We start from the raw sequence: 11,801 nt of genomic DNA on the forward strand, positions 1-11,801 counted from the left end.
ATGTGGGGGCACCATTGATGGAGCCGGATATAGTGGGATTCACTGAAATAGTTCAGACGAAGAGATGCTACGCTTTGCTAATGTTATCTATGTTGGCAAAGACAATATACTGCAGAGTATTTCAATAAATAAGAAAACAAATACCATTAACAGAACATTTTGTTTGTCAGATAAAAATGCACAATGTTCCGTGATTGTTGATGCAAAAAAAAAAAAAAAACATCAGATGAAAAAAATAATACAAAAAGAGCCCAGTGGAACAAAGGAAACCTGATGACGACATTATTGTGGGGCCCCGCCAAAAGATCCAACACTTTGAAGACAGAACAAAAACAAAACAACTGACAACATCCAAGGAAACGGTATTGAAAGCCAAGGCACAGGGTTTTGGCGTGACTGACCAGACTGACGGCAATGTGTCATCCTTTCTCCACAAGCACACGGACACGAGCTAGCACAGCGTTGCCTCTGACGCAATGGCATCGTTATCTTGTGGTGTGATGTCATTCAACTATTCTTCTATGCCTCGCTGAGATTCAAAGATGCTTCTCGTATTTCACCTTCAGACGATTAACCGAGGCGAGCAGCTCTTCACCCAGACTTGGCCCAGGTTGAGCACCTGGATCGACTTCCCGTGCCGACAACCTCTTTCTGTCACTTTCGGGGCAGGTGCTCATTACCCCCTAATTCAGTTCTGATGGGTGAAACGCGCAACTGTCATCCAGCACCAGAGGAACCATGCAGTCCCAGACCAAAAATAGTGCTGATGAACTACTGATCAGTAGTGGGCAGGGCAGGGGTTGGAAATTCGAGCGGAGCGTGTATGAGCAATCTCTTGTGCCATGGGGAGGAGGGGTGGAGTACAGGCAGCAAGAATGTGTTCGATATAAGAGAGGGGGAGGCTCTAAGCACAATTTGTCTGCTTACTGAAACTCAGCCTGAAGGTTTTGAACACTTAAGAGTACTAAACAGGGAGAGAGTGAGAGAGCAAGCGAGAGACAGCCCTCTTGGAGCTCTCAGGCACAAGTGATGGATTCAGCTCACCGCAAAGTGACAGTCTTTTAAAGCGCCAAAGGCAGCGCACGACCTGGCCTGGACTCGGGATAGTAGCCAAAACTTCTCCTGGCCACATGAGAGGTTTTTTTTTTTTTTGCGTGTTATTTTGGGGTCTCATTTTAAATAGCCTTAAAGCACTTTTACCTGTGCACAGCTGGAATTGACTGAGATGACAGAGAGCAAGTAACCAAACGAGGACAGAGCGCAGGAGGACAAAGCCGGCTTGGGATGACTTTGCGTCAAGAGGAACCACAGTGGGCTCAGCCGGGACACCGAGGCAACTGAGGGAGTCTAATCAACGCGCTTCGGTTTTCTTGTAAGATTAAACTCAAATACAGTACTTTATGAGAAATTACCACCAGAAAAATATGAAATATGCTCGGCATTTTTGTCACCTGCATGGATAATCTGTGTTGTGAACTCAGTTGACAATTGCAGGGAAGGTAAACTCGATTGGGTTGTTCAGTCTCGTATGATTTTGGAACCAGCAAATTGCTATTTGACGATGTTCAAGCTGTCGGTTGACTTTGATCAATTTGGTTGAGCGTTTAATTCAGCGTAGGGGGGATGATGGAGCGCAGGCTCTCAAGGCGAAGTGTGCTTTCTTCACTACGATTGCAAACACTGATATGAAGCGAATGATTACAATTCCAGTAGAGGAGTGATGCTATGTCATAAATGTTTATTATCATTGATAGAAAAAAAAGTTTCCATCTACTGGATCCACAATTCCATTTTATATAGCGGTGGACAAGTCAGAATGTTTCCATGGAGCTCAAGAGGTTATGGAGGCAGGCGCTTGGATCTTGGTCTTTGTTTCTGTTGCCAGGGTTAAAGACCGTTGAGGTAGAACACGTGAAAACAGTTCACGAGACCCCAACTTCCAAATTAACTCAGATGACCTCAGTCACTGTTTGAATGAGCTGCTAGAGAAGTCCCAAGACAACCCAGAATCCAGCTGTGCAGTCTCATGAACCGCATCATGCTCCAAATATGTTTTTGCATGAAAATTTACAAGCAATGAGAAAAAAAGTGAGGTCACTGTTAAAGTATTAAAAATGCTGATTATCACCTCAAACTTTTGGGGGAGGTGACTGAGAAATGACTTTCCATCGTGCAGGCGAGAGACGTTACTCAGCAGAGTTGATGGCGGTTTGAAAGAAAGAGAACAATTGATTTCGGCTAGTGACCTGTGGGGTTGCGTTGGGGTCACCAAGTAAGTAGGACACGGTACGTTGCGGAGGTGCGGCACTCAAACGGTATAGTGGTCCTGCATCGCCAAGGTCTAGGTCTCTCTCCATGTGTGCACGGCCACTCGCTCTAATGAGGTGACTAAGAATGTGAGGAATGCCCTCATGCTCAAGTTGAAATCAGAAGGGGCGAGGGTGACCGACATCAGCCAGTCAGGGAGCGCTTGCCCAGGCTTCCAATTAATATACGATGAACATGAGCAAAAGCGGGGGTGGGGCAGCAGCAGTGGCCAGAGTTTCGCTGAGCGACGGCTGACCGAACGCGGATGATGCGGCTCCCGAGCAAAACGGGATTTTCACTGCACTTCTGTCATTCATCTTTACATCCTCGGATGTGTGGAAGTATATCGCACTGCTCAACACCCGCTACTCAAGTTGTCTGCTCAACAGCACCTCGTTAACCTGAGCTCATTTAAGGACAGTAAAGAGCTGTGGGGCATGTTAACAACACGTAGGCAGGATTAGGTTTTCTGTTGTTCCCTCTGGCAGACTTTGGATGGGTTGATAACCACAGACTGCCTCACACAAGGCAGGTAGGACACGCTCTGGTCCGCGGGAGACCGGACCCAGCAAGTATTTTTGTTTTAAAAACGTCTCTTAATGGAAAAAAGAAAAGGCCATTTCTCAGGTACGCTCGGACAAACACACAACCTTGTGGGCTGCAAACATTTCTCACCTCAGCTTTGGAGTTGGATCCTGACTAACGACGAGTGGCATAGGACACGCTAACGGTAGTGGGAAGTCAGACAACTTTTCAAGTGAGACAGGCGCTCATATTCCAGACAGACGCAGTCAAAATTGCTGTGCAGACGACAGGCTGTCGGCTTCTATTCTTTGGACTGTAGCTGCACAAAGAACTTACTTTGACTAGTCTGTAGGACTTCATTAACGCGATGATGGTTTTTGCTCATTTCCAAAATACCGTCGTAATTTCCAGAGTGAATAAGACAGACTGATCCAAAAATCTTGAAGAAATAGTTTATGATCACGTTAACCTCAGATCATAAACATGAAACTACAGTAAAATAAACTATGATCATAAGCAATTTAGATTTTTTTGTTTTTAAAGAATAACCAACTAACTACAGTTTTTTGTTCTTCCTTATCTTCTCAGACATGTATCCCCCCCCCTTAAACAACATGTATCATCACTCTCTTCATAAATAGAACAAAATTTAATCAAATGTAAGTCAGCAGTATGAAGGATACAGTAGATTTGCTAATGTTAAATTTGATGTGAACAAATACATTAACAAGCCAAAAGGGGCAGTCATCCAGGAAGAGATTTGGTAGACAAATCTCAGTCATCTCTGAAGAGCACATCAGCTCATCTGTTGCGAGGCTTTCATCCATTTAAAGGGGAAAAAAAGGAACCACTGAGTCAGAATCTTAAAACACTTTAGTGAGGAACATGGGAATTGCACACAGTGAAACAGATCTTTTGTGTTCTGACTAGGGATTGAAATCACACTCTTCCTTTTGTTCCTCATTCTGTCAGGCTGGGTGAGTTGGACAGTCTGATGGATACTTCGACAACGGTCCTGCTGGGGCTCCTTCTAGCTTATGGGCTCGTCTGTCGGATTCAGGGGAGCGTCTCGGACAGCCACCACAGCATTACGGGAGCCCAAGAGTTCGAGAGTAGCGACGATGGTCTGGAGAGAGAATTTCTCTATGCTGGCAGGAGCAAACGTGCTCCAGCGGACCAGCAGCAGGACAAATGCTCTTATACGTTCATTGTGCCACAGCAAAAAGTGACAGGGGCCATCTGTGTCAACTCCAAGGAGCCAGAGGCCACGCTGGAGAATCGGGTCAATAAGCAGGAGCTCGAGCTACTGAATGTGGAGCTGCAGAAACAGAAGAGGCAGATCGAGACTCTACAACAATTGGTAGAGGTCGATGGAGGGATCGTCAACGAGGTCAAGCTTCTGAGGAAAGAAAGCCGAAACATGAACTCAAGAGTTACCCAGCTGTACATGCAACTCCTCCACGAGATCATCAGGAAGAGAGACAATGCCCTTGAATTAGCTCAAGTGGAGAACAGAATACTGAACCAAACATCAGAGATGCAAATGCTTAGCAGTCGCTACAAAGACTTGGAGCATAAGTACCAGCACTTGGCCTCTTTGGCCACCAACCAGTCAAGTCTCATCGCCCTCCTGGAGGAGCAGTGCCAGGGTCGACCTCCTCCCCGACAAATGCCCGTGCCTCAGCCGCGGCCGCAGCCGCCTCGACCGTCGCCGCCACTTAACAGGCCTTACCAGCCACCGGTTCTTCCTCGAAGTAACAAGCCACTCAGCAATGAGATACAGAACGATCAGAAGTCGCTGCCCCCTCCGACTATGCCGACCATGACGCACGACCCGTCCTCCACTGACAAGCCCTCTGGTGAGTCCCGTGTCGAAAATCCAGGCTTTTGGCAACAGACACATTTCTCTTTTTCGACGAATCCTTACAAGAAGGCTATTTGCTTGTTTAGCGCTAGCTCCGTTCATTTTTGCAGCATAAAGTGTCCCATGTTCCATTTCTTTACGAATACAACAGGAGCTTAGTACCAAAGCTTGCGAGGATCACTTCTTCCACTATTTCGCAAAATAGTTCTGTGATTTTAAAGATGTCTTTGGGGGATTATACTTAAATTACCACAGATGGTTCAGTTCTATATTCAGCGGGTAAACAAGAAAAGTTGATCCTTGTTCATATGTTAATTGGTATTTAGATCAGGGCTCAAGCAAGGCCACATCAGAATAGTCCAATGTTTTGTTCTGAGCAATTTTTGGGTGGTTATTCTGCAGGATGACCCATGACCCTACAATTGAGGCAAAGCTCGCTGATAGTGGCCCACACATTTTGCTCCAGAATATCCTAAAATCTAATAATATCCTTAAAGAAACCATTGTCATTTCCGTTTACAATGCAACAAATGAAGTTAAGGGTCGATGACAACCTTTTTCAAATCATTTTTTGTTAAACTCTCAAAATAATGTCAGATTTGTCCATTGGTTAATCCATCCGTCCATTTTCGGAGTTGCTTATCCTCACACTGGTCGCGGGAGTGCTGGAGCCAATCATAGCTGTCATTGGCCAGGAGGCGGGGTACACCCTGAACTGGTTGCCAGCCAACCGCAGGGCACATAGAAACAAACAACCATTCGCACTCACAATCACACCTGGGGGCAATTTAGAGTCTCCAATTAATGTTGCATGTGATGTGGGAGGAAACCGGAGTGCCTGGAGAAAACCCACGCAGTCACAGGGAGAACATGCAACCTCCACACAAGTGGGGCCGGGATTCCATCTCCAGTCATCAGAACTGTGAGGCCAACGATCTAACCAGTTTACCCACCATGTCGCCCTTCTGGTTAATTTTCAATACAATTTAATTCATAATTATTTTTTTCTGTTTCAGGTAATGTCAGCTTTTGCTCATTTTTGTTTTTTTTGCTAACAACAGAACAAAGAACAAAATATGATTTTGTTGTGTCTCTAAGATATTCCATTCCAGAAAGAAAATACAATTTTCTTCACACGTTCTTGCATGTTTTCTGACTCCATTTAACAAGCGAATTAACTATTCAATCGCAGGGTCAATAGTGAAAAAGTGCTTGAGGTTTTTCAAGTGCTTCAAGGATTTTTCAAAATGTTTTGTGGATCGCACTAACAGCGTTACGCTGAGCTAATGAGTTACAGAGCAAGCCAGAACAGAGCGCTGAAAAAGAAAAAAAGAAAAAAGGAAGGCGTGAGATACCAGGAGGCAATGATGTCATTTGTTCCACTTGCACCAGGCAAGAATCGAGTCATATGTTCCCCCAAAGAACTGGACTTATCAAGCATAAAACGGCACGGAAGGATAATTCTCTGCCTTGCAACACCACTCCAAAGACATTCCTGAAAGTAAATGAACGGCATATGAGATAGTAGTACAGATTGTATAGCCAATGTCCATATGATAAAACACAATACAGTACACTTGTAACCCATTTTAGCAGGATTAACGCTGGTAGAATAATGTGATGTATTGGCTCGAACACAACATTAATTTCTCTCCTAGAATGTTCATGGATCCCACCTTTATATAGGGTACACCTCCTTATGACCCCAAACCTATATGCCCTCTATACTGCAGTATATTTATGGTGCCAGATGGCAGACACGCTGCACAAGTGCTTAAACTCTTTCACACTTAATTATGGGATCTGTTTTTGCTAATTTCGTGTTTTGTCCTTGGCAAACAGGTTCACAAATGAAGCGTGCTAGTATAATAGGAAACGGGGGGAAGAGTTGTTGCAAATAAGCAAAAACAAACTCACAATGACGCAGTATGTGCAACAAATTTATACGATTCTTTTTGACGTTATCAAGTTGATCATTAAAATGGTGTTAGGAAGGGCGGGCACGGTGGATCAACTGGAAAGCGTTGGCCTCACAGTTCTGAGGTCAATCCCGGACCCGCCTGTGTGGAGTTTCCACGTTCTCCCCGTGCCTGCGTGGGTTTTTTCCGGGCACTCCGGTTTCCTCCCACATCCCAAAAACATGCAACATTAATTGGACACTTTAAATTGCCCGTAGGTGTGATTGTGATTGTGGCTGTTTGTCTCTATGTACCCTGCGATTGGCCGGGATAGGCTCCAGCACTCCCCGCGATCCTCGTGAGGATAAGCGGCTAAGAAAAGGGATGGATGGTGTTATGAATTTTCCATGTATTTTCAAACACAAATACCAAGTTGGGTCCAATTTGATATGGCATGAGACATTAAACTGCACATGAATTTCATTTTTCTTTTTATCATGTCAACGTCCCTCTTCTTCAAACCCAAATATACGAATGAGGCGGAGAAGCAAATGTAATCTCCACGCTAAAGTGGGTGGTACAAAATTTCCGCACTGTGAGGCGCTAAAAGAGGATTGCAAAGTTTGCTACTGTTTCATCAGGGTTCCCTTTGCCCTCATGCCAGTGTTTCTTTTGGCTGCACGAGCAGAGCAGACATTTCCCTCATGAGAGGAGAAGCCAAAATCAACTTCAGTGTTAAAACGAGACGCACGTTGTTGAGGGATGGGATTCCCTTTGTCAGAAGCCAAAATCGATTTGCGGTTTCTTCCGAATGCGATGACAGGGCCCTCCCGGACAAAATATTACCTGCTTGACGTCATGCCATGTTTCTATGCAGGTCCATTTAGAGACTGCCTGCAGGCCCTGGAAGACGGCCACACCGACAGCGGCATGTACTTGTTAAAACCAGAGAATGCCAACCGTCTCATGCAGGTGTGGTGCGACCAGAGACACGACCCGGGCGGCTGGACCGTGATCCAGAGGAGAGTGGACGGCTCCGTCAATTTTTTCCGGAACTGGGAAACGTACAAGGTAGCGCCGCCTCGCACAGAACGAACCTCGGCGCCTCTCGCGGCGAGGCTCTGACGCTAATCAGTTGTGAACGAGCAACGCATTAATTAACTCTGAAACAAAGTGGCTCGTGTTACCACTTGAACAAAACACGCACAGATCATTATTCCCATCTGCTGCCCTTTGTGAAATTACCTCACTTTTACTCTCACAAGAAAAGGAGAAATCTTACAATATTTGACTGGTTTCGTTAGCATTTCATGTAAGGAAATATAACTCTGAAAGAGCAGGAAACATGTGTTTACCGGCAAATCACGAGGTTCCGATTAAAGTGTATCAAAGGGCAGAAAACAGATATTTGCTTGACCAAATATTTTCACCTCCCGAGATCAGGAACTGCGTTTGTGTGCTCATCAGGAGGAGGCTTGTCTGATTGAAAGCACGTGTGGCCAGGAGTTGGTACAACCCAAAGAGCTTTACGGCTGATGCTCGGACAAAACACTGAAACATCCCGGATTACGTGCCTTGCTTTGTTTCCAATAACAAAAGCGCGTGACAAACACTTACTGAAATCTCAAAGCTATTCGAACATGACTCATACGCTCCTTTTACAACAATGCTTATTTATTCCAGATAAACAACTTAATAAAAGAGCTAACTTCCTGATTGGCTTTCGAGAACAACCTACTACCCTGAAATACCGCTTTGATGAGATGTTTGAATATTTCAAACAAAAACTTTCGTAAGCCTCCCCGTGTTTTCTTTCTTCTGCCCTTCGCAGCAAGGGTTCGGAAATATTGATGGCGAGTACTGGCTCGGCCTGGAAAATATCTACTGGCTGACTAACCAGGGGAACTACAAGCTGCTGGTAACGCTGGAGGACTGGTCTGGCAGAAAGGTGTTCGCCGAGTATGCCAGCTTCAGAGTGGAGTCCGAGGCGGAGTTCTATAAGCTGCGAGTGGGTCGTTACCACGGCAACGCCGGCGACTCCCTCACGTGGCACAACGGAAAACAATTCACAACACTGGATAGAGACCATGACGCATATACAGGTAAGAATTATGGAATAAATTGCAGTCAACTGTCATTTATCACAGAAGAACTCAAAATTCATTGCGGTGATGTTTTCAACTATCGTATTGTAGATGCGCAGAAGTTAAACATTGCTCTTTACTTGCATGTGACTATGTGCCTCATCTTTCTGTTGGGCTAAGCTTGGTATTTGTGAATTCATTTCGCAAAACTCTGACCATTTGTGTTTTTAAAAATGTCATCACAGTCATGTCCTTTGTAACTTCAAGCAATTTGTTCACTTAGCAAATATATGACGTGAAATGACTCACTAACATTTATATTACTGCTAAGAATAAGAGCCCAACTGACCTTATGTGAGCCGTTGCCGCCACATAAAAATCAATACAGCTGTGTCGTAAAAGTTTAGTTAACTGCACCGCGCTGACCTACAAAAAAAAAAAAAGAAAAATATTTGCAATTGGCTGAATGCGTATTAAGTGAACCACAATATGGCCATGGATTCCTGTATTAAAATTAAATAAAAATTCCTGTTTTCAAATTGTAAACATTTGTATTTTATGCATTGTATTATTGGACCACGATCTCTCCAGGTAATTGCGCCCACTACCAGAAGGGAGGCTGGTGGTACAACTCTTGCGCCCATTCGAATTTGAACGGCGTCTGGTACAGAGGTGGACACTACCGAAGCCGTTACCAAGATGGAGTCTACTGGGCAGAGTTCAGGGGAGGAGCATATTCGCTCAAGAGAGTCATCATGATGATCCGTCCAAATGCAAACACTTTCCACTAGCTACAGAAGAATAGCAAAACCACGTGCTGCAGTTCCCTGCAACAAAACGTAAACGTTCAAAGATCCACATCGTCTTTATTACAATAATTGTGTCCCATAATGTTGCAATCGGTGCATTGCTCAGGTACATTACTGTAGACTGCAGTGTGAAATGTTTCTCTTATGTCCGCACCTGTTTGCACCCACCTGACAGTAAAACTCGCTGCAATTATATCACGATCACAGCAGGCAGCTGGAACAGAAAACATATTTGCCCGTGTGTTAACAAACGCGTCATGAAAGCAACGTACTGTAAAAAGTCTTCAATTCATCTGCATCGCACCACAGGGAACAAACCACAAACAATATTTAGTTCATTATATGGCTGGTATATTCCGCACACAACTGTACATGGTTATATGACACTGTTCCTTTGACTTTTGTCTGACAGAAAATACACACATATGCATCCATTTAGCTGTTTTCTATGCCGCTTATCCTCATTGGCTGTGCTGAAGCCCATCCCAGCTCACTTTGGCCCAGTACGCCCCGTGGGCCAGTTGTCAGCTCCTCGCAAGACACATCCAAACGGACAGCCGTTCACATTTTGGACGATTGAATCTCCGATTCCTCTGATATGCACGTGAGAGGAAGCCGGAGAAATCGCACGGAAGCTTTCCGGAGAATGTTGTCCACTCCAGCGGAGGTGGTGGGGGCTGATCCGGGAATCCAAGACCCCACTCCCCCGACTGTGAGGCAGACTGTTGTTACCAGGACTTCACTGTATTGCCACAAGGTCGGCCATCATTGAAAATGATACGGGAAAGGGAATTACTTGCGTTAAGTAGATTTCAGACAGAAACGTTCCAATATACTGTATGTTCAACAGACACTATGTATATCCATTTGTACCTATGCAGTCTCAGACACAGGAAATATATCCCATGATTCTTACTTTTTTTCTTTTTTTTAGTTTCATGCTGAATAGAATTTCATATTTCATCAGAGCAGTGGCATTGCTTTCTACACAGTTGGGCGATCAGCTAAAGTCAAAACACGGTGCAAAGATGTCGCAACTTTCACGTTCCCTGATGTTTGACTTGTCGATATAGAATTTTGAGTTATGTTGTGATGTGATTTTGTCAATTCTTCAACTGCTTGAACTGTTAATCCACCGATTCGCTTGTATCGATCAAGCGTTGTATTTAGTGTATAAATCGAGCTTTGTTGTCAATGGAAACATGCGTTTGTACATAAGATATTTGTAATATAATGCAGTAAATCCATTTTATTAAAAAAAGGCAATAAAATCTGTAGAGACGAACTTTTCCTTCTTGTTTCCCGCTAAAAAAAAAAAAAAAAAAAAAAAAGAATCATTTGAGCCAGCATGAATCCCCCCTCAACTATGATTTTGTGGACCTACCCTAAGCGCCGCCACTCAAAGATTAGTGTTTGACTCCAGGAAAAAAAAAAAAAAGTTTTGTGTACTCTTGATTAACCACTTAATAATTGCTAGCTTGGTCATCTTTTTAGGTTATACAAAAATGGGAAAGTTGATGCTCTACATACTGTACAAAAAATAAAATGAAGAAAATGGCTAAAGTCAATATCCGTGCTAAACAGTCCTTGCGTCGTTATTTTGTTTACACTGTGAATTAGGATAGTTTATTGTACAGTAGTTTGTGGGTTTGAATGACACTATATAAAGAAAACCAGTTTCTTTTCAAACCTCATTGCTGTAAAGCACACCCAAGACGTAATTACACGTTTATGATAAACTCATTTTATAAACTTCTTTTCAAACCTAATTGCAGTAAAGAACACCCTTGACATAATTGCACGTTTATGATAAACTCATTTTACACACTGATAATGAGCAAGAAGTTTAAAAATTTCCTGGCAGAATAAAATCAGGCAGCATGGTATAGATTTAGCAGCCTAGCAAAATGAGTAATGAAATGTGACAGGCTTGGCTTGTTCGAGTAATGCATCCAGCAGATGTGTCCACAGTCAGCAAAACCTTCCTTCACTTGACTAAAAGTGTCAAAGAGTTTTCCAAAGACAGCTGGAAAATGAGCCCCTAAGTGATGAACAAAAGCCCATCATGTCATACTTGGATGACAGACGTGAGGGTTTCCGACTGAAAACTATTCGGGAGGAATTCCTGTGACTGACAATTTTACAGACAATTTGTGTTTTCTTAAGAGACAAGTTAGCAGCAGAGCAAAAGTGACGTGTGGGATTCCGAAATCACTTTCTCCGTATAACACCCAATGTGGGACGTTACCGCGTTATAACGGCAAAAAAGGCTTGATACTAGTGTTACTAGTGTTAAGGTTTTACTGACAAGCTT

General features: G+C 43.8%; 1 protein-coding gene across 2 annotated transcripts; it reads left to right on the top strand.

Annotated features, from left to right (window-relative positions):
* The first annotated feature begins 956 nt into the window (after window positions 1-956).
* angptl2b (angiopoietin-like 2b) lies at window positions 957-10,742 on the top strand. Of its 2 annotated transcripts, none has more exons than XM_061816507.1 (5): window positions 957-1,372; window positions 3,805-4,691; window positions 7,472-7,665; window positions 8,426-8,696; window positions 9,270-10,742. In XM_061816507.1, exons 2-5 carry the CDS (start codon window positions 3,827-3,829, stop codon window positions 9,467-9,469), a joined length of 1,530 nt encoding a protein of 509 aa, XP_061672491.1. In that variant the 5' UTR covers window positions 957-1,372; window positions 3,805-3,826; the 3' UTR covers window positions 9,470-10,742. The 2 variants fall into 2 exon arrangements, with proteins under 2 accessions (XP_061672491.1, XP_061672492.1); XM_061816508.1 differs by lacking the exon at window positions 957-1,372 and adding an exon at window positions 2,923-2,934.
* Window positions 10,743-11,801: the final 1,059 nt, after the last annotated feature.

Source organism: Syngnathoides biaculeatus, chromosome 4 (genome assembly GCF_019802595.1).
Source record: "Syngnathoides biaculeatus isolate LvHL_M chromosome 4, ASM1980259v1, whole genome shotgun sequence".
Taxonomy (NCBI): Eukaryota; Metazoa; Chordata; class Actinopteri; order Syngnathiformes; family Syngnathidae; genus Syngnathoides; species Syngnathoides biaculeatus.